Source organism: Prionailurus viverrinus, chromosome B1 (assembly GCF_022837055.1).
Source record: "Prionailurus viverrinus isolate Anna chromosome B1, UM_Priviv_1.0, whole genome shotgun sequence".
Taxonomy (NCBI): Eukaryota; Metazoa; Chordata; class Mammalia; order Carnivora; family Felidae; genus Prionailurus; species Prionailurus viverrinus.
In genome coordinates, this window is record NC_062564.1 from 190186248 (window position 1) to 190205625 (window position 19378).

Below are 19378 nucleotides of genomic sequence, written 5' to 3' on the forward strand. Positions count from 1 at the left end.
CTAAATATTCCCAAGTGGGTTACCTCACCACTAAGAGGACTTCCTGAATTCCATTCATGGCCTACAATTGGCACCTACTTTCTCGGGACTGTTACAAAGGATCGGGATAGGACGCGAAGGGTTTTGAAGCACATCGATACACACATCAATAATATAGAGGCCAGGGGTGCCAGCTGGTTAAGCGTCTGACTCTTGATTTTGGCTCAGGTCATGATTTTACGGTTTGTGAGATCAAGCCCCGCATCAGGCTGGGTGCTGACAGTGCAGACCCTGCTTGGGATTCCCTCTCTCTCTCTCTCTCTCTCCTGCTTGCATTCCCTCTCTCTCTTAAAATAAATACATAAATATATAAAAAAAAGTAATATAGAGGCCAGTATCTCCAGCTTTATGTCCCAATCAATGCCCCCAAAATGTGTCATCAGTATTTGGCTTACAGATGCTTTTTGTTCACCACATATAGTATTTTTTTTTAGAAATATGAGTCTATACTTAAAGGATGGAATACTTATATTAAAACATCCAGATTTATGCCTTTCCTTGAAAACTCAGGAGTTGTGGTAAAACTGGGGCCCACATTTTCCCATGGCAGCATTTAGGGAGACTTGGGCAGATGCAGTCTGGCCCTGTTTTGACAAAGGTTTGCTTCTAGCTCACTCCTGTCACAGCCACTTCTATTACACTGCCAACGTCAAGGCTATTTATCATGGAAGTACTAATGTAATTTTAAAAAGTTTGATTTTTTCAAGAGTAAAATGATGAGAACACAGTTTTCTCTTGCAGCCAGCCTGATTAGTTCATTTAAGTTACCTGCCTGAAAAACCCTGACTGCATATGACTTTGTGACCTCGCGCTAATTGGTGGCAGTTATTTCTATGATAGTGAATTAGTGTTGAGATCCAACAGAGGTTAATCTTATGCAAAAAGCACATTTCCAGCAAAATTTATGCCCCACGAATACGACTCCTTTTGTATCTTCAAAATATCATCATTATCATTGTGTTATTAGGGAACTTCCAAAATAAATAACATCACCGGTCACATATTATATGTGTCCCTTGGCTTATTATGTGTAATCTCCCTGAGAGCAAGGGTGTTGTTCCTTAAAGCTTGGATCACGGCCTGGCACACAGTAGGTGCTCAATAAGTACTGCTGAATGAAAGGTAATGTTAAATTCCTCACTGTGCTGGGTATCTTGCAGTTTCTTTTCTAGAGCTACTCTCCACCTGTATTCACTCTGCTCTGGGGTCTGGGAGACTCATGTGCAAACTACATTACTGTGATCAGTGGGTTCCTTTTTGTCTGGAATTTGATTTGGCCAAAGGGGAGCACAGGCAGGGGGCTGTTGGGCAGGAGAAGGATGGCTGGGTATTTAAAAGTCCTGGTTCCTCCTCCAAGGATTGACTGCATCCCTTTGTTGAAGGTCGCATCTCCAGCCAAGGCAGTCCTTGCCACGAGTCCCTTTCTGAGCATGGATTTCCAAGAGTGCTGCCTCCACTTACCCCTTCAGGCATATGGGCAGTGGCTGTATCCCTTGTTACTGGTCCCAGGTTACTGTATTATCCCTACCAATCTTTGTAAAAAGTCCCCTTAAGAATCTCTCCTCCATTATCCAACTTGAGTATGCACCTGTTCCTGCCGGGCCCCTGAATGAGACACCGATCATAAGCCTGCTGTGGCCAAATTACTCCCTCCCCTCACCATTACAGAAAAATAGAGGAGAAACGGCTCTTCTCTCAGTAACCAAGAGATGTTCACCTGTAAATGGCAGAAGCCGGGTGGGAGCCGGTGTCGTAGCTGGCACGAACCCGTCCCCGATACAGTTCGACGGCAATATGGTCCTTGTCGCCTTTATACAGGAGGATTCCACTGTCTTCGTCTGTGGCAATCTAGTAGGAAGTAACCCTGACATTAGGACGCACCGTCATCCACACGCACTTCATCAAAAAGAAGACTGCTTAGCGAAGAGTTTTTCCTACAGCTTATTTTTTACTTATAGCTATGAGAAAACAGTAGCGTGTGCTGACAGGACGACTTGAAAGGTGACCCGTTCCTAAATTACTTTGATGCAAATAGATTCATAAGGAATTAAAAAAACCAACAACACAGTAACAGACACTTCAGTAAACACCACTGGGTGTGCCCAGAACATTCTCTGCTGGAGATCTTTACTTACCTGTTCTTTTCACTCCTGTTCCACGTTGTCTTTATGGCATATATGAAATGTAACTGCACTGAGTGAGACTGATTTTTATAGTCCACATAAAAAAACATTCTTCACAGTTATGGCATGAACAGTGGGAGATCTCTGTTTGTATCCTGCTTTCTAGCCTTTGTGGGCTTTTGAGGACCAAGTCAGTAAAAATTAGGATTTCTACCTGAAACCCACTAGGTTCTTCTTGTAACAATCTGCTATGGCAAATGCTGGAAGACAGGGAGACAGGCTTTCTACGGAAGGCCCGTCTGCCTTCCTGAGTCCCATTCCTCATGACGGTTAAGGACACTCACTCATGACACTCATGACACTCACTTGGAGTGTCAAGGTAACCTGAATAAGGAGTGACGCCTATGTTAATCGGCTAAGGTCATCTGAATTCAAAATACATTAAAATATTTTTCCTACCAGATAAAATAAACATGCAGTCCCAGCTTGCCCCTGCGTGTCCTGAATTCATAACTCCTAATCTAGTCTCACCTCCTTCGTGCAGGTCCGAATGACTTGCTTAAGGGGACACAGTGACTTGGTGAAAAGTCTTAAAATAAGATCAGTTTGTTAATTTCATGTCGCTTCTTAAAGTTTCTGGGGGAAGAGTTAAAAGACAACAGCTGAATATTTTGTCAAGATGTCTTGTCTCACCGGTGTTCTCCTCATCTGCAGAATTCCTAACAGCACCCTCCCCACCCCCCTGGCCCCATCTCACAGGGCACAGAGCCTGAACTCTGAGTCATAAAAAAAAAAGGGAATAAAAATACCTTTACCAGAGCACAAACCATATATTTTGTTGCGCCCTATGTGTTTCACAATCAAGTAGTGAATAAAAATACCTGGTTCCCATTTAGTTTTGAAAAACACAAATGTTATAGAGAAGAATAACTGAAGATTTGCATACAGAGAACATTTTCTGTCACTGCGTTGTGCAGTCGATAACTGTCTCTTTAGGAAATAGTATCACTCACAAACTACCAGAGGTTTATGATTTAGTTAAATGTGGTTTAGGATGAAATCAGCCCTTGCTGGTGGGGGATGTCTTACCTGCAGAGTGATGTTCGTTTGTGGACGGACCTTGGCTGAAGGAATTTGAAGATAAGACTCTTTGTTTACAAAATTCACACTAACCAACTTTTCACACTTCTCTCCCTGGTAGCCTGGCAAACACTGGCATATTGGCTCATTTATCCTGATGATGCACTGGGCACCGTTCTGGCAATCAAAATTATCACAGGGGCTGGTACGAGGGAGGACCATGGGTGGAGAAAATTCGCAGAACAAGCCACTAAAGGAAACAGAAAGAACACATTGCTTTTAGTTGCGTGTGAATTGCATGAGAATTGCCGTCTTTCTGTAAGACTTCACTCTACCACAAATCTCTATTTCTACTTTTACCTGTAGCCTTCGGGGCAGATGCACGTATAGCCATTCACGGCATCTGTGCAGTGGGCTCCGTTTTTGCATTTGTTATCTTGGCAGTCATCAAAGTCAATGTCGCAGTGCTCGCCTATGTATCCTGGTGTGCAGTCACATCTGTTTGAACAAGTAGGTAAACAGTTTTGAACTGAACTGAGCCAAGGTAAGCAAAACAGTTGCATTTCATCTAGGAAAAAAGGCCTCTATCTTTAGAAAACTTAGTACACCTGGAACTAAGGTAGCAGTGTTTGTCAACTAAACTTCAATGAAAGTACATTAAAACTAAAACAAAACACTCAAAACTTATATAGAACAGGCGCATCGAGCCCCCAAATTAACAGATCCCTAGAAAACAGTTATTCCACGTTTTCTCCCTGGGATCTGTCAGAATGGTGATAATTAGTAAGCATCCATGAACCAAATGAGGATGCAAATGTGCAGGTGTCCCTCCTTCCTTCTCTCCTCCCCCCATCTTGTTTGCTTTCTTCCGTCCCTCCCCTCTCCTCCATCTTCCCATCTTCTCCCTCCTTCTCTCCTCCATCCCCTCTCCCCTCCCTCCCTCCACCCTGACTATTTTTGCTTAGAGTGTCCTCTATTTTCATTTGCTCTAACTCCTTTGAACAGTTGAGACAATGGAAGTGCTATGTTATAAAATTTACCAAAAATATTAAACACATTTTAAAATAATTAACATTTTTGTTTCCCAATAGAGAATGGATGTATTGGGGAGGCTGGGTGGCTTAGTCGGTTAAGGGTATAACTCTTGGTTTCAGCTCTGGTCATGATCTCACAGCTCCTTGAGATCGAGCCCCATGTCGGGCTCTGTGCTGATGGTGCAGAGCCTGCTTGGGATTCTCTGTCTCTGTCTCTCTCTCTGCCACTACCCTGCTTGTGCTCTCATTCTCTCTCTCTAAATCTATATCTATATCTATATTTATATCTCTATCTCTATATCTATCTATATCTACAAATAGATATAGATATAATTTAAATAAAAGAAAAAAGAGAATGGATGTATTGGAATCAAATAGTATTTTATGAAAAAAAAAAAGTCAGCATTGGAAACCTTAATTCATAATGAATCCAGACAATCATTATGGCAGAGGTTGGCTGACCTAGTGGAGCAGGACAGGGAAACTGATACAAAAAAATCCAGGGGCCAATTCCATGGATAGCTTTCAGCTTGTTTGTTCACTCTGGTGGCCCCGGGGAAGGATGGGTCTCAGCTGCATTGATGAAGAACCATCATGCGTACACGTGGTGTTCTCTGAGCACTTCCTAGGTGCTATGCCCTGTTCTAACCACTTTGCATATGTGGATTCATGGAATCCTTCTCCACGATCCTGTGACAGCAGTATCACCACTACCTCACATGACAGGTGAGAAAACTAACAGACAAACTGGTTAAGGGATTTACCCAAGGGCACTCGACTTGTGACTGCCACAGCCAAGGTACTAAACCCAAGCAATCTGACAAGAGAGCCTGGATTTCTCACCACTGAAGGATGAAATACTTTATCGTTGCCTGTGGAGAAAGTAGCATGGCGTGTGCAGTGCTTTTCAATCTGTGCTTTGAGGGGCGAAAAGGGACCCCTGAAGGGAAGGAGGCTATTGGCAGTTTCCTGTTTCCCTCCCCTCTCCCCTCTCCCCCAACACCCTCTTGTTGTGATTCCTTAGTTTCACACATTGGGCTTCCATGAGTATTTCTGTTTTGGGTTTAAGAGAGGGCTCACTGACTTTAAAAAACAAATAAACCAGGAAACTATGGCTTATTTAGCTTTGTAGAATTCCGATGTTGCAGTTAGAACTGGGTTTGTAGTCTGGCGTCATCCTTACATGTACACAATCTTGACTAACTTACTTAAGCTTCCTAAGTGTTCATGTCTTCATCTGTAACATACACAGTACAAAATAATTTCCACCTCACAGGTTTGTTAAAAGCTTAAATAAAAACATTATGCTTAAATAAAAACACTATAAAAGAATCACTATGGTGTTTAATATATAATGCATGATCAATAAATGGCAAGTATTTAAAAAATAATTCTATTAAGTCTTAATAATTCTATAAAAGTCTTTGTGGTTTACTCTTTACTAATGTTCCAGTTTTTGATTTTAAAGCCATTAGGATGTAAATGAATGAGGATAATTAAAAATGCCCAAGTGAATGTGGACATTACTGAACACTGAGGGTTTTCTCTGAAAATGCAAAATCAGGATTTAAGTGTTACTGGAGGGCTGATGAATTAAAATACATGGGGGTATATACCCTCTAAGGAGAACAGACTTTCAGCTCCGCATGTATAAATTAGGAAAATAAAATGAGCTCACTGAGGAAGCATGCTTGCTCTAGAGCCAGTGGTTTTAATGCTAAATCCTAACAAAGCAAAGTAAACAACAAGTCTGAAGTTAAATGGATCCTAAGTGGCCATATACATTCTCAAATAGATGGACAAAGTCTGAGAAGAGAGCTTCCATCAGTGTTAATGTGAGCAGAGCCGCTGAAATGCCAGGCATTAAAAGAAAGAAGAAATGCTTTGAAACACTCTGAATTATTTATCTGAGAAAAGAAATCAAAGTAAAAGATAAGAGAACCACACATTCACCACCAGTGGCTAAGAGCTGTTTCATATTCTCTTCTCTACAAATACTATTTTTCAAGCCCATTAGAACTTGGAGTCACGTCATGACCAACATTTTTTTTGTCTTTCTTTTGCTCCTCAGATCAAATTTCAAAACAAAAGAAAATATTTAATTAAGAATTCCTTAAGGTTTGTATTATCAATAAAACCTATCACATTCCCTCAACTCTATTATCTGCCAAGGAGTGAGGAAGAAAGCAAAGACTATAAAATATACTGTTTAAGAGTCTCATGCTCTACCGACTGAGCTAGCCGGGCGCCCTAAAATATACTGTTTAGAAGCCCAAAAGCTGACTAAGGAAGATGCATGCTTGAAAATACTGCTTATGGCATATGATGGTCTAAAAATATCTCAAAGCAATTTAGGAGATTTATGAGGTATATAATAAAGCAAGAAAAGTAAAACCAGCTGTTAGCTTAGTAGTAAGAAAATGAATTTGAAGTTAACAGTACAGTTTGTCCAAACAACATTTGTCAATAGAGATTTTCTTTAGCACTTCGTGTCCTTTTGGTTTCTAAGCCCATTTTCTTTTTGCAACTCCCTTCGTGACAATGTGCAATTATTTTTTTTCCAATATATGAAGTTTATTGTCAAATTGGTTTCCATACAACACCCAGTGCTCATCCCAAAAGGTGCCCTCCTCAATACCCATCACCCACCCTCCCCTCCCTCCCACCCCCCTGCAATTATTTATAATATGGGAGTGATCGCACACACTGTGACGTCACCTGCTTTCTGCTAAACTACATACAGCCATAAAACAAGCTCACAAATTACTGCTGAAAACAATAGGTTCCCAAGTCAGCTAATCCATGATGCAGGAGGATGCACTTCCGAGCGTGTAATTTAATGGATAGTAATAGAAGATACTGAATTAAGGAGTAGTCTTTTAAAGACAAACTCCCTCATTTTTTAGTGGTTTCCATTAAGTCTCACTAACACTTTATCTTACAATCACAATGCACAAAGCCCTGTGAAACCTGTGTGGCAGATAAACAGTTCTAGAAAACCACTTCCCTGACTGGTGAATTTCTCTGAGAAAGGATATTTGTTATGTAAGTGGTGGATTTTCAATTTGCCAAATTTAACTGCGGGCAGATCAAAGGCATTAGGAGTTAAAGTAATTGACATACAGTACTTGGGTGAACAAAATGCAATGAAGCATTTTGTATCAGTAAAGATTTCAAGAAGACGTCCGTTTTTTTGCATGGGACTGTAAACTAAAATATAATGAAAAGTAGAATTCAAAGATACTATTTTCTTTTTCAACAAGGTATCAAATGGAATCAGCAGGTGCTATAACTAAAACTGTGTTTGTATATTCTAAAATTTTAGGGGTACCTGGCTGGCTCAGTTGGGTAGAGCATGTGACTCCTGATCTCAGGGTTGTGAGTTCAAGCCCCAAGTCGGACATGAAGCTTACTTAAAAAAATTAAAAAAAAAATATTCAAGGAAACTGGTGTCTCAGTTGGTTGAGCATCTGACTCTTTAAAAAAATTTTTTTTAATGTTTATTTATTTTTGACATAGAGAGAAAGGCAGCATGAACAGGGCAGGGGCAGAGAGAGGGAGACAGAGATTCCAAAGCAGGCTCCAGGCTCTGAGCTGTCAGCATAGAGCCAGACATGGGGCTTGAACCCACGAACCATGAGATCGTGACCTGAACTGAAGTCAGATGCTCAACAACTGAGCCACCCAGGCACCCCGAGAGTCCAACTCTTGATTTTGGCTCAGGTCATGGATCCCAGGGTTGTGGGACTGAGTCCCATGTTGGGCTTTGCATTGAGTGTGGAGCCTGCTTAAGATTCCCTCTTTCTCTCCCTCTGCCCCCTCCCCTGCTTACTCTCTCTCTCTCTCTCTCTAAAATAAATAATAATAATAATAATAATAATAATAATAAAATTTTGAACAAATTGAGTAAAAAATATTCTGTAACTAAAACGAGCATAAACATTTTATTCAGATTGATTTTTGAAAGGCAGGGGTTCTGGAGATACTGACCCTATCTCCCATTCAACTCGGAATGTCTGATAATCTGTGGACAAGTATCAAACTGTTAGAAATCCAGCTCACCTCCCATCTTCTCTTACAAAATTGTCCCCGACCTGAGTAATTTTTAATTCTTTGAATCCTATGGCAATTAAGCTTGAGTCATTTCACTGAGAAGAGAAAGTATGTGAATGTGAGTAGCTATAAAACACTATATAACGGGGGTGTGTGTATGGCTCAGTCAGTTAAGTGTCTGGCTCTCGACTTTGGCTCAGATCATGATCTCATGGTTCATGAGTTTGAGTCCCGCATTGGGCTCTGTGCTCACAGTGTGGAGCCTGCTTGGGATTCTCTCTCCCCCTCTCCCTGCCTCTCTCCCCTGCCTCACTCTCTCCCTCTCTCTCAAAATAAATAAACTTAAAAAAAAAAACGCTATATAACATAACATGGGCACCCTGTCCCATGGCAGGTACCCAATACATAGTGGGCAAAAGAACAAATAATCCTATTTGTTGATTGTCTGATGTAAGCACAGCTGAACTCTTGAACCCAGCTGTCTCATTCCTGAGAATCCAGCGTATCTTCTATAACAAACCATCTGTAATGTTAATCAACTACAAAACTTCTTAGAGGTAACCTATATTAGAAAAATCATCCAACTGGGAAATGTAAGACCTAGCTCCCACCTCTGCCAATGAATAACCTTGAGATCTTTGGACAGCCACCAACCTGTCTGGGCCATGGTTTCCTCATGTTTAAAATGAATTCGGACCAGATGATCTCTAAACCACTGTCAGCTCTAAGAAGAGAACCTTACTATTGATAGGCCCTTAAACTATTTCAGGATTGTAGCAAAGAAATAATTTAATCTGACACCGAACATATTTCAGGAAGATTACTGAGGAGGAAAAAGAAGCAATTTTGAAGTTCTGAGTTCACTTGAGGGAGCCCTCTATCTACAGTGACTGTATGCTTTATCATCCCACAGAAGGCAAATGTAAGGTGAAAGAGGGGCTATTAATAATTATGCTAAGACAACAGGCATAAACTGGAACTGTCCCAGGGCAACCTGGGACATAAGGTTCCCTCCATCTTCCTCACCTTGGAGAGTTAAGAATTGTTACAGACCAAAGAAACTTCAGTTACATTAAAGTCCCTATTTACCACCAACTTACATTCAGATAATAAAGTGCCTAGTAGATACTACAAATTTATTTGTCCTTCAATAGTTTTAAGTTTCGTTTATTTTGAGAGAGAGAGAGAGAGAGAGAGAGAGCGTGTGAGCACAAGTGGGGGAGGGACAGAGAGAAAATCCGAAGCGAGCTCTGTGCCATCAGTGTGCAGCCCAATGTAGGGCTTGAACTCAGGAACTGTGAGACCATGACCTGAGCTGAAATCAAGACTCAAGACACTTAACCGACTGAGTCACCCAGGTGCCCCTTATGTGGCCTTCAAATACATTTAAGTAAACACAGTCAAAGGCTAATTTATTTCATACGTGACTTCCCAGGAAGAGCCATGGAATGAAAGGAAATGCTCTCTTTCATTTTCTTTAGCGTACTAAAAAAAAAAAAAAAAGTCCATGTTGTATATCAGCATTTATAAAAATCCCACTGACACTGGAGAGTAGTTCCTTTCATCCCCAGCAAAGGTGTGAAGCAAGGTCCTGAAAAGAAGGTGAAGAAACAGGTTCCTGAAGAACCCCCCACCCCCACCCCACCGGGAGCCCCGAGGCAGCCTCTGACTTACTTGAATCCCTTTGGCATCAGGATGCACTTGGAGTCATGCTGGCAGGGGTTCAGGTCCTGGGCACAGAAGTCCAGCTTCTCCTCACACAACTCGCCTGTTAACATGGCAAACGGTGTTAGTTCACAGACAAAGGTTAACAGGCTTCCCGCCAGCAGGCTGTCAGGGGCCTCAGAGGTTAGCACAGCTTGTGACTGGGGAAAAAATAAATCACAAGATACGGAAGCAGAAGATCCAAAGGGCTGGTTATGCTGCTACACAGTCAGGATTTGGGATAACACAACTATTGTGATTTGTAACTAATATGAGCCCCTTTAGAACACACTGTTGGAATGAGAAAAAGGAAATCTGAATGCTTTTCATTTTCTGTTGTTTCATTTGTTTTAATTTGGACTTTTTAGGGGCGCCTGGGTGGCTCAGTCGGTTAAGCATCCAACTTCGGCTCGGGTCATGATCTCATGGTTCCTGAGTTCCAGCCCCGCGTCGGGCTTTGTGCTGACAGCTCAGAGTCTGGAACCTGCTTCGGATTCTGTGTCTCCCTTTCTCTCTGCTCCTCCCCCACTCATGCTCTATCTGTCTGTCTCTCAAAAGTGAATAAACGTTAAAAAAATTAATTCGGACTTTTTACTGAGGTATAGCATATACCCAAAGGATAAATGAATAGCTAACAAATATTCACATCCTGAACCCACTAACGTAACCAGCACCCACATCCAGAAACATACCATTTACCAGCATCCCAGAGACCTGGCCCCAAGGTGAGTAACCACTGTCCTAACAGGACGAAACATGAGTTGTGCCTGTTTCTGAATGTGACATAAATAGACTCATTTGGTATGTACCCTTTATGTCTGGCCCGTTCTGTGGTTTTATGTTTGGAAAACTAATCCTCATATCTTCATAGTCTCCAAAGTCTCATAAAGTCTGGAAGAAAAAGATGTTGTTTCTCTCTTATGACTTAATTGCAATGGCTAATAGACTACTCCTTAGTTATATCCACTGAGAAAAAAGCAAAAGGAGAACCAATCTGGACAGAGTATCAGTTAACTCATAAAGAACAAATTTTATCAATAAATGAGAGCTAAAAGCATAACCATGCAGATTCTAGACACTTTATGGTGAATTGCATGCCTGTGAATCTCTTAAGAAATTTCTTCGGATATAAATAATATGGTCGTATCTTATTTTCAGATATATTTGGCTAAATAATGATTTTTGGTGAGACTTTCCCAATCACTGTGGGAGATAATAAATAACTAGAAAGATACAAAATTTAAAAGTCATCTCCTTTTCTACCTTACCTCTAAGTCACTTTTTAATTGTGTTATATGCGACAAGTGAATGAATATAGTGACACATCCAGAGAGCTGTTCATTTCCAAGAAACTATTAGAACTTTCATTCATTCAAAGCGTGTGGATTTGAACAGCATTGTTTAAAAACCAGGAGTTTACACACATTCCTTTGTTATAAGACTATCCTTTTAAGGAAAAACTTTGCTAACTGGTAGAAAGAGTTGCTTAGCAACTCAATGTGGCATATTCAAGAATCTGTATCCATGATGCAAATATATAAATGTAGTCAGTTATTACGTCAATTTGGTGTATGATAAGTTAGTTTTTTTTCTGTCTCTTAAAATGAACTAATTACATTGAAAGTCTCATAGATTTCTTCTTTGTAAGAAAGTTGTCTGTGTCTCTAGATTTGTGATACAAAAAGTTTTTAACAACATATAAATGATGAGCTACTTTTAAACAGGGTTTATATAAAGCTTTTCACTTTCAGTTAGTATTATTTTAAGTAATACGTCTTGATGGAATTTATTCATTATAATTTATCAGCCTACCATGAGGAAATAATTTTGAATTTTCCAATCAAACCTATTTGGTTGGATACAGGTTGTTTATAGTAATCTATAGATAAGGTAGGTTGTAGTAACTGATGATAGAGAGGGACCATATAAGATATATATAATAAGTGTATATTGTATATTGACCATAAAATATATATTTTATATATATATATTGTTTTCCACTCAATACTCAGTAAGAAATTGCTTTAAAAATTATAAAAGGGGAAATGTTTGATTTCTTAGTCACTTAGATCCACTCCAACCCAACTCAATCCAATCTGATCAAGCTGACTTATACCACAGTTCATAAGGATTTACAAAGAGAAATTCATCTCTTAAGAGAAGAAATTAGACTTGACCCTTTCTCCTCCACCAGGTGTTTCTCCATAAACTTGATGTGGAAAGGAATAAGAAAGGAGATAGCTGTAAGACACTGTTGGCTAAACAGACTGGCCATTCTCTAATTAACAGCTTTAAGGCAAAACATGCTAATTTGAATGTGAAAAGCTATACCCATGTGAAATGTTCCTTAATTTGCAAGGAATCTATCTTCTAAGAACAGCACAGCAGCAGTATTAATCATTGCTAAACTTGTGTATGATAGTTCTTTGTGACCAATACATAACTACACATTTGATTCTGGTGAAGATGGGCTGATTATTTCAAAAAGGATCTGTCTCCCTTTAAGTGTCACCAATACTAACAAATATTATATTCCATCACTCACTTTTGAAGCCAAATTTTGCAACCTATACTCTTGTCTCCGGTGTCTATTATGATTTTATGAATTTATCTCAACTCCAGGTCTGGGCTAATGGTGTTTCCTTTGGTTTTAGTAACTTTAATAAGTTCTGTTGTCAATTTTTCCATCCATTATATGTCCCCTCTTTATGAGTTTGTTAGCTATCTACAATTTTTATATTTCATGTTTGCCTGTGCCTATCTTATGGCACATCTATTGTATGAATTTACTTATTGACAATAAATATTTATACAGTGTTTACTGCTGTGTGCCAGATAGTTTCAAACACTGTATAAATATGGAGTTCCTTAATGTTCCTGACAACCATTTAATAAGGAAAGGGCACAGGGCTGTATGGTTTTGGATGTGCTGGATATTACTAGTGTTTACCTCATTTCCTTTCTTTGACTGTAAGAGCACTGAGAGCAGTATTCTTGGCATATTTGCCTTCCTATCTATAAAGTATGATGTTATGACGCACTAAAATAATAGTCATTGAAAAAAGATACATGCTTTTTAAGATAAGAGTGCTATCTTGTTGACCTATATTCAACTTGGACTTCAATTTAGCATTTAGACAATTTTCTGTTCAATGGGTAATAATTAGTCACCCATAATTAATAATAAGTACTTATGACTTTCCTTTAAGCATGACTTTAACTTCCCTCTGGCCAAATATTAAATGTTTTCATTGGACTATTTATTTTTTTCAAATTATATTGGATTCTGCTGTGTTGGAGTGAAGGTAGTTTTAAAGTTCAAATACTGTCCCACAGAGGTGAAACTCAAGAACTGAGCATAAGATGGGAATTGTAGCAAGCTCCACAGACAAATGTACAAGTTTAGATCTACTTCTCAACCAGTAAAGAAAAGTTGGATATTTGAAAGCTGCATTCGTTCTCCAGGAAGAACAGAAATAAAATGCACTAACATTAGTTCACTCATATGCTTTTAGTTACTATTGAAAATTTCTCCTAAAACTTACAGTATTGAGTGAACATTATGCCTGCCCCTTCCTTCCTTCCTTCCTTCCTTCCTTCCTTCCTTCCTTCCTTCTTTCCTTCCTTCTCTTTCTTTTTCTTTTCTTTCTTTTTCTTTCTTTCTTTTCTTTCTTTCCCTGTATTTCCTTCTTTCTTTCTTTCTTTCTCTTTCTTTCTTTCTTTCTTTCTTTCTTTCTTTCTTTTTCTTTCTTTCCCTGTATTTCCTTCTCTCTTTCTCTTTCTTTCCCTGTATTTCTTTTCATTTTCTTTCTTTCTTTCTTTTCTTTCTTTCTTTCTTTCTTTCTCTGTATTTCCTTCTCTCTTTCTCTTTCTTTCCCTGTATTTCTTTTCTCTTTCTTTCTTTCTTTCTCTGTATTTCCTTCTCTCTTTCTTTCTTTCCCTGTATTTCTTTTCTTTTTCTTTCTTTCTTTCTTTCTTTTCTTTTTCTTTTCTTTTCTTTTCTTTTCTTTTCTTTTCTTTTCTTTTCTTTTTCTTCCTTTCCTTTCCTTTCCTTTCCTTTCCTTTCCTTTCCTTTCCCTTCCTTCTTTCTATGTGTAGCCAGAGCTAGTATCAAATTAGTGAAAAAATCAGGGAAAAATAATGGAAAATAAGGTAACTGTATTTGCTTTTTTGATGCTCCAGGGCCTGCCTGATATAATATCATCAATGGCTACCTTTCTTCCTGAGATGATAAAATATGAGGTGATAAGGAAAGGTGGAAACATTCTTTATTGTACTACACATAGTTAATGTTATAATCTGTTATCCTGTAAGCGGGTCTTTATGTTTTTAACATGGAAGTAGGAAAGATATGTCAGCTCACTGGGGTGGTTAAGGGCAATGTAGTTGCATACTGGTTAAATTTCAGTACCCATGAATCCCTCAAGATACAGGGGTCTAGACAAACATTGACTCCATAATTTGGCTCCAATCTACTCTGCTAAATCCTAGGAAATCCGATTTTTTATTTGCTTTCAGGTATGTACCCTTAAAAGTCCCAAGTGACAAAGCAATAGTGTGGAACAAAATGGTTGCCTGGCATTTATGATTTCACTTCTAATCAGATGAGTAAATTAAATTGCTTTATGCTTGCAATTTTAGGCTTTGTGTGTGTGTGAGAAAGAGAGTTAAAAAAATGTTTTTAATGTTTATTCTTGAGAGAGAGAGAGAGAGAGAGAGAGAGACAGCGTGAGCAGGGAAGGAGCAGAGAGAGAGGGAGACACAGAATCCGAAACAGGCTTAGGCTTTGAGCTATCAGTACAGAGCCTGATGCGGGGCTTGAACTCACAAACCACAAGATAATGAACTGAACCAAAGTCAGACGCTTTATCTATTGAGCCACCCAGGTGCCCTGAGAGAGAGAGAATTTAAAAAGGGATGTGTGTGTGTGTGTGTGTGTGTGTGTCCATGTGATATCTACGTTTTGGAGAAGAAGTGGAGAATGGTCATCCAGGAAACCTATCATTATTTCTTCAGAGAAACAGAGGTTAGTGAATGAAGTGCTATAACTTGTGAATAAAAAAACACTGTATCTAAGGGGCGCCTGGGTGGCTCAGTAGGTTGTGTCCGACTTCAGCTCAGGTCATGATCTCGCAGTCTGTGGGTTCAAGCCCCGTGTTGGACTCTGTGCTGACAGCTCAGTGCCTGGAGCCTGCTTTGGATTCTGTGTCTTCCTCTCTCTCTGCCCCTCCCCTGCTCATGCTCTGTCTCTCTCTCTCTCTGTCAAAAATAAACATTAAAAAAAATTAAAAAAAATACTGTAAACAGGTGTCTTTTTTGTAAGAAGATGACATCTAGTTCTTGGATTGCTTCTTCCTGATTGTGTCTATCAGGTCCGTGTGGGGGAGAGTGGGGTTGCAAATGGCCAGGTTCTACAGCTCTACTAGTATGAGCTGCAAGGGATCAAGGCAGGAGTGATGCCCACTCCCCTCAAAGCCCACTCTCGAGGAGGAAATATAATCACTACTTACTGAACACCTGTAGATGTGGTTTTTCTGAAGAATTTGATGTAGTGGTAATGTGACCACATATCCTGGCTTACTTAGGACGGTCCTGGTTGATACCCGTTGTCTCAAGGTAATTACCAACAGTGTCCCCATGCACTCACACAGATGACTTCATTTGAATGATAAATGTTATGGTCACCTTGTAGTGGAACACTAGAAGCAAGATCATCAGAAATGATGCTCTGTTTGGAGTGAGCAGTGAGCCAGCATAAAGAGATACCGGGGAGTAAGTACTCTTAATGGGCGAGATGAAATTTGGGTCGCTGAGTTATTGCTTGGAATGGCCTTCCACAACTTACTCAGTATAAGACAGTGGTCTGGCTGCAGGAAAGTGAACTATTTTATTGTTCTGGGCCCCAATTCTTCATTGGTAAAATGATCTTCTGGAATTGAAATTGTGCAAGGTCAACTGTGGCTCTAAAACAATCTCACACACACACAAAAAGGAAAATGCTTCTACAGAGATGGATAATGCAGGTAGCAAGTTAGCTGCTCAAAACATATTGCATTCAGTGGTGAAAACAAAGTGTCAGTATGTGCTCTGAGCCCTCTGAGGTTGTGATTTCGTGATCTTATTGAAATGAGGCAGAAATCTCAATGCACTTTGATGGTTGTTATGGGAAAGGGTACCTGCAGTCAGCCTTGCCCCCTGCTTCATTTTAGATCTATGAATGTAGCTGATTTTAATGTTCCTTCCTTCTTGAACACCAGGAGCCCTTCCTTTTATCTTCATTTATACTTCTGGCATCTTTGTATAGAGACCGGTGTTAAGGGGCACCTGGGTGTCTCAGTTGGTTAAGCATCTGGCTTCAGCTCAGGTGGTGATCTCATGGTTCGTGAGTTTGAGCCCCGCATCGGCTCTGTGAAGACAGCTCAGAGCCTGGAGCCTACTTTGGATTCTGTGTCTCCCTCTCTCTGCCCTCTCCTGGTTGCACTGTCTCTGTCTCTGTCTCTCTCTCTCTCAAAATTCAACATTAAAAAAAAATAAAAAAAGAAATGCCTGTGCTAATGCTAGGAGTAAAAGGGTGAACTATTACAATAGCAACAAAATTATATTCCTATTCTCATGGAGATTATACACGAGAGGAAGAGGAGAGAGATGTTAGTCAATAATTTCAAAGTAGCTATAAGATTGCTGGTGTGATAAAGGCCAAGTGGAAGATGTCATGGTGCTTTAGGAGGGGGACTGACCATGTGGGAAGTGTTTTTAAAGAATTCACACTGGGAGGGGAGAGTGAAGAGCAGGGGAGAGGCTCTGTGTAGGAGGTTGTATTCATGGAAAATCTCAGCTCTGAAAGAGTGGGAGTGAATCTGGGAAAACAAGGCACCAGAAGAGGTCACAGAGGCCGGCAGGGGCCATGTGGTAGAACGTGCAGTGGGTACCACTGAAGGGTTTTTAAGTTGGAGGATGGCCAGATGATACCTGCACTTTAAAAAGAACATTCTGGTTCCAGTGAAGGATGGACCACAAAAGGGCAGATAAAAATGGACATGACAGATGATTCAACTTGCACTTAGGTGGCAGTAGATGTGATGGACGGCCTGGAGAGATGTTTGGGAAGCAGAATTTATGAGAATTTGTGATGGATTGGATGTGAGTAGGGGAGAGAGAGAGAGTCATCTCAGACTTCTAGGTTTCCGGTATGTATATTTTTGGAAGTACTTTTCAGTGACATAGAGAACACTTGAAATGACCAGGTTTTCTGGGGCAAAATCAGGAGTTTAAAATATAGTGATGTGGTGTTATGGGTTAATTTGTGTCCCCTCTCTCTGTCTCCTAAGATATGTTGGAATACTCCAGTAGCTCAGAATGTGATCTTATTTAGAGATAGGATCTTTGCAGAGATAATGAAGTTAAAATGAAATCATTAGGGTGGGCCCTAATCCATTATGGCTGATGTTCTTATAAGAAAGAAACATATGGCATAAGGAAAGATTGAAGAGACACAGGGAGAAGATGACCCCACGGGCCAAGGAGAAAGGCCCACATGGATTGTTCCCTCAGAACGGTCAAAAGGAACCAACCCTGCAGACACCTTAATTTCAGATTTCTAGCCTCCAAAACCATGAGTCACTAAATTTCTGTTGTTTAAGCCACCCACTATATGGTACTTTGTTACAGCAGTAACAGCAAACCAATATAGGTGGTAAATGCTAAATTATTAGAGAATTATAGTGGGGATAAAACTTTCAATTTATGCCATATTTCATTTTTTATTTTTGACTCATATCTTTTTGAATTCCTATTTCATTTCATGTGGCTGTCCTCTCCTTGTCCTAAAATTTTCTTTTAGGTCTCTGAGATACTCTAACAGGTTCTGGAATAAGTGATGCACGAGGAGAGGGAGTAACCCATGACCATGACCTCTGCACTGCAAAAGAGTCAAGGTCCAGCAGAGCACAGCAGAGTAGGTGGGCTCCACATTTGCTGCAGGGCTGGAAGTCTCCCTGCAAAGCACTGTGTCTGGGTGAATTTGGACCAGTTCCTTGGGCCTCTCTCCAAGCGGAACTGGTGTTATCAGTTAGGGTCTCGCTAACAGGGAAGGCTACCCAGATGATAATGAAGATTCTCCTCCTTTTAGGGTATTAAAGGTGACAAGGGCCAAGGGAATCCCAAACTACTGTGTTTGTGGAGAGGGAGAAAAGTGAGTCCAATGTCTTATTTCATCAACTTTACAACGAATTGGGAGATGGGCTTGAACTTTGAATGAAAGCAACAACTAATAATAACTACCAAGTATCTATATTATTATTACTTAAAAATAATGTTTTTTTATTAAATTATGTCAAAGACATCAAAGCTCATGATAAGTGGAGGATGCCTGTGTTGAATCTTGTCACTAATCATAATTTACATTTCCCCCACACGTTCAAATTTCTTAAACATGCCTTTTCTTAAAAAATACTGGTTTAACTCATGACATTGTTGAAAAATTTTATCCATAGTGATTCTTTGGCAAATCAATGAATAGTGAAGATACTATATAGTTCGTGGGAGTTAACATTAATGTTTCCTGAAACTAATAAGACTAGTGTAAAAGGAAATCAACCACTAATAATTGGATTAGTTTACATGTACTCTGGTGTGAGAATTTCTTATTTTACCAAAATACAAAGCTGCTTTAGTTTAATAATTTTCATAATAAAATGTTGAGAAGAAATATTTTGAGATAGACCCACCAAATGATTCAAGGACATGCATGATAATGCATGATAAAGTCCTTACTCTGGAGAAGTTACAATCTGGAAAAATTACAGAAGAAAAAAAGACTCCTAGTTTTCCAGTATTCCTTGGGTTTCATTTAGTGACTAAAATATGGACAGCATACTGGGGGCACCTGGGTGGCTCATTTGGTTACACATCTGACTCTTGATTTTGGCTCAGGTCATGATATCATGGTTCTGGTTGGTGGGATCAAACCCTATGTCAGGCTCTGCGGAGAGCCCGATTGTTTCTCTCCCTCCCTCTCTGCCCCCTTCCCTGCTTGTGCATTCTCTCTCAAAAATAGATAATTTTTCAAAAAAATGACTTAAAAAATATGGACAGCATCCTGGCTTAGAAACTGGATTAAAAACTTTACTACACAGTCCCCAATTTATTAGTACCCCTGATGGGATTTTTCGTCTTGGTAAAGTAAACTAAGAAGACATTTTTGAAGAGTTATCGGGGTGGGAGGGGTAGGGGGTACAATTAGTTGACGTCTGCCTGCCAAGAAATCTGGGCAGCAGCAGGTGTCACCTAGGCTTGTTCATACCTCAAGGACCACTGAGCAGAAACAAGGTTGGTTATTTGGTCCCT

At 39.8% G+C, this 19378-nt stretch overlaps 1 protein-coding gene across 5 annotated transcripts in view; it reads right to left on the bottom strand.

The window, feature by feature from the left end:
• Positions 1–19378, bottom strand: part of SLIT2 (slit guidance ligand 2) — a 375759-nt gene that overhangs the window by 19589 nt on the left and 336792 nt on the right. For all 5 annotated transcript variants that reach the window (XM_047857138.1, XM_047857140.1, XM_047857137.1 and 2 more), the window contains 4 exons: positions 10004–10097; positions 3603–3740; positions 3252–3492; positions 1757–1887 (listed from right to left, as the gene is read on the bottom strand). In XM_047857138.1, the coding sequence (XP_047713094.1) occupies positions 1757–1887; positions 3252–3492; positions 3603–3740; positions 10004–10097 (604 nt within the window). The remainder of the gene's footprint in view (positions 1–1756; positions 1888–3251; positions 3493–3602; positions 3741–10003; positions 10098–19378) is intronic.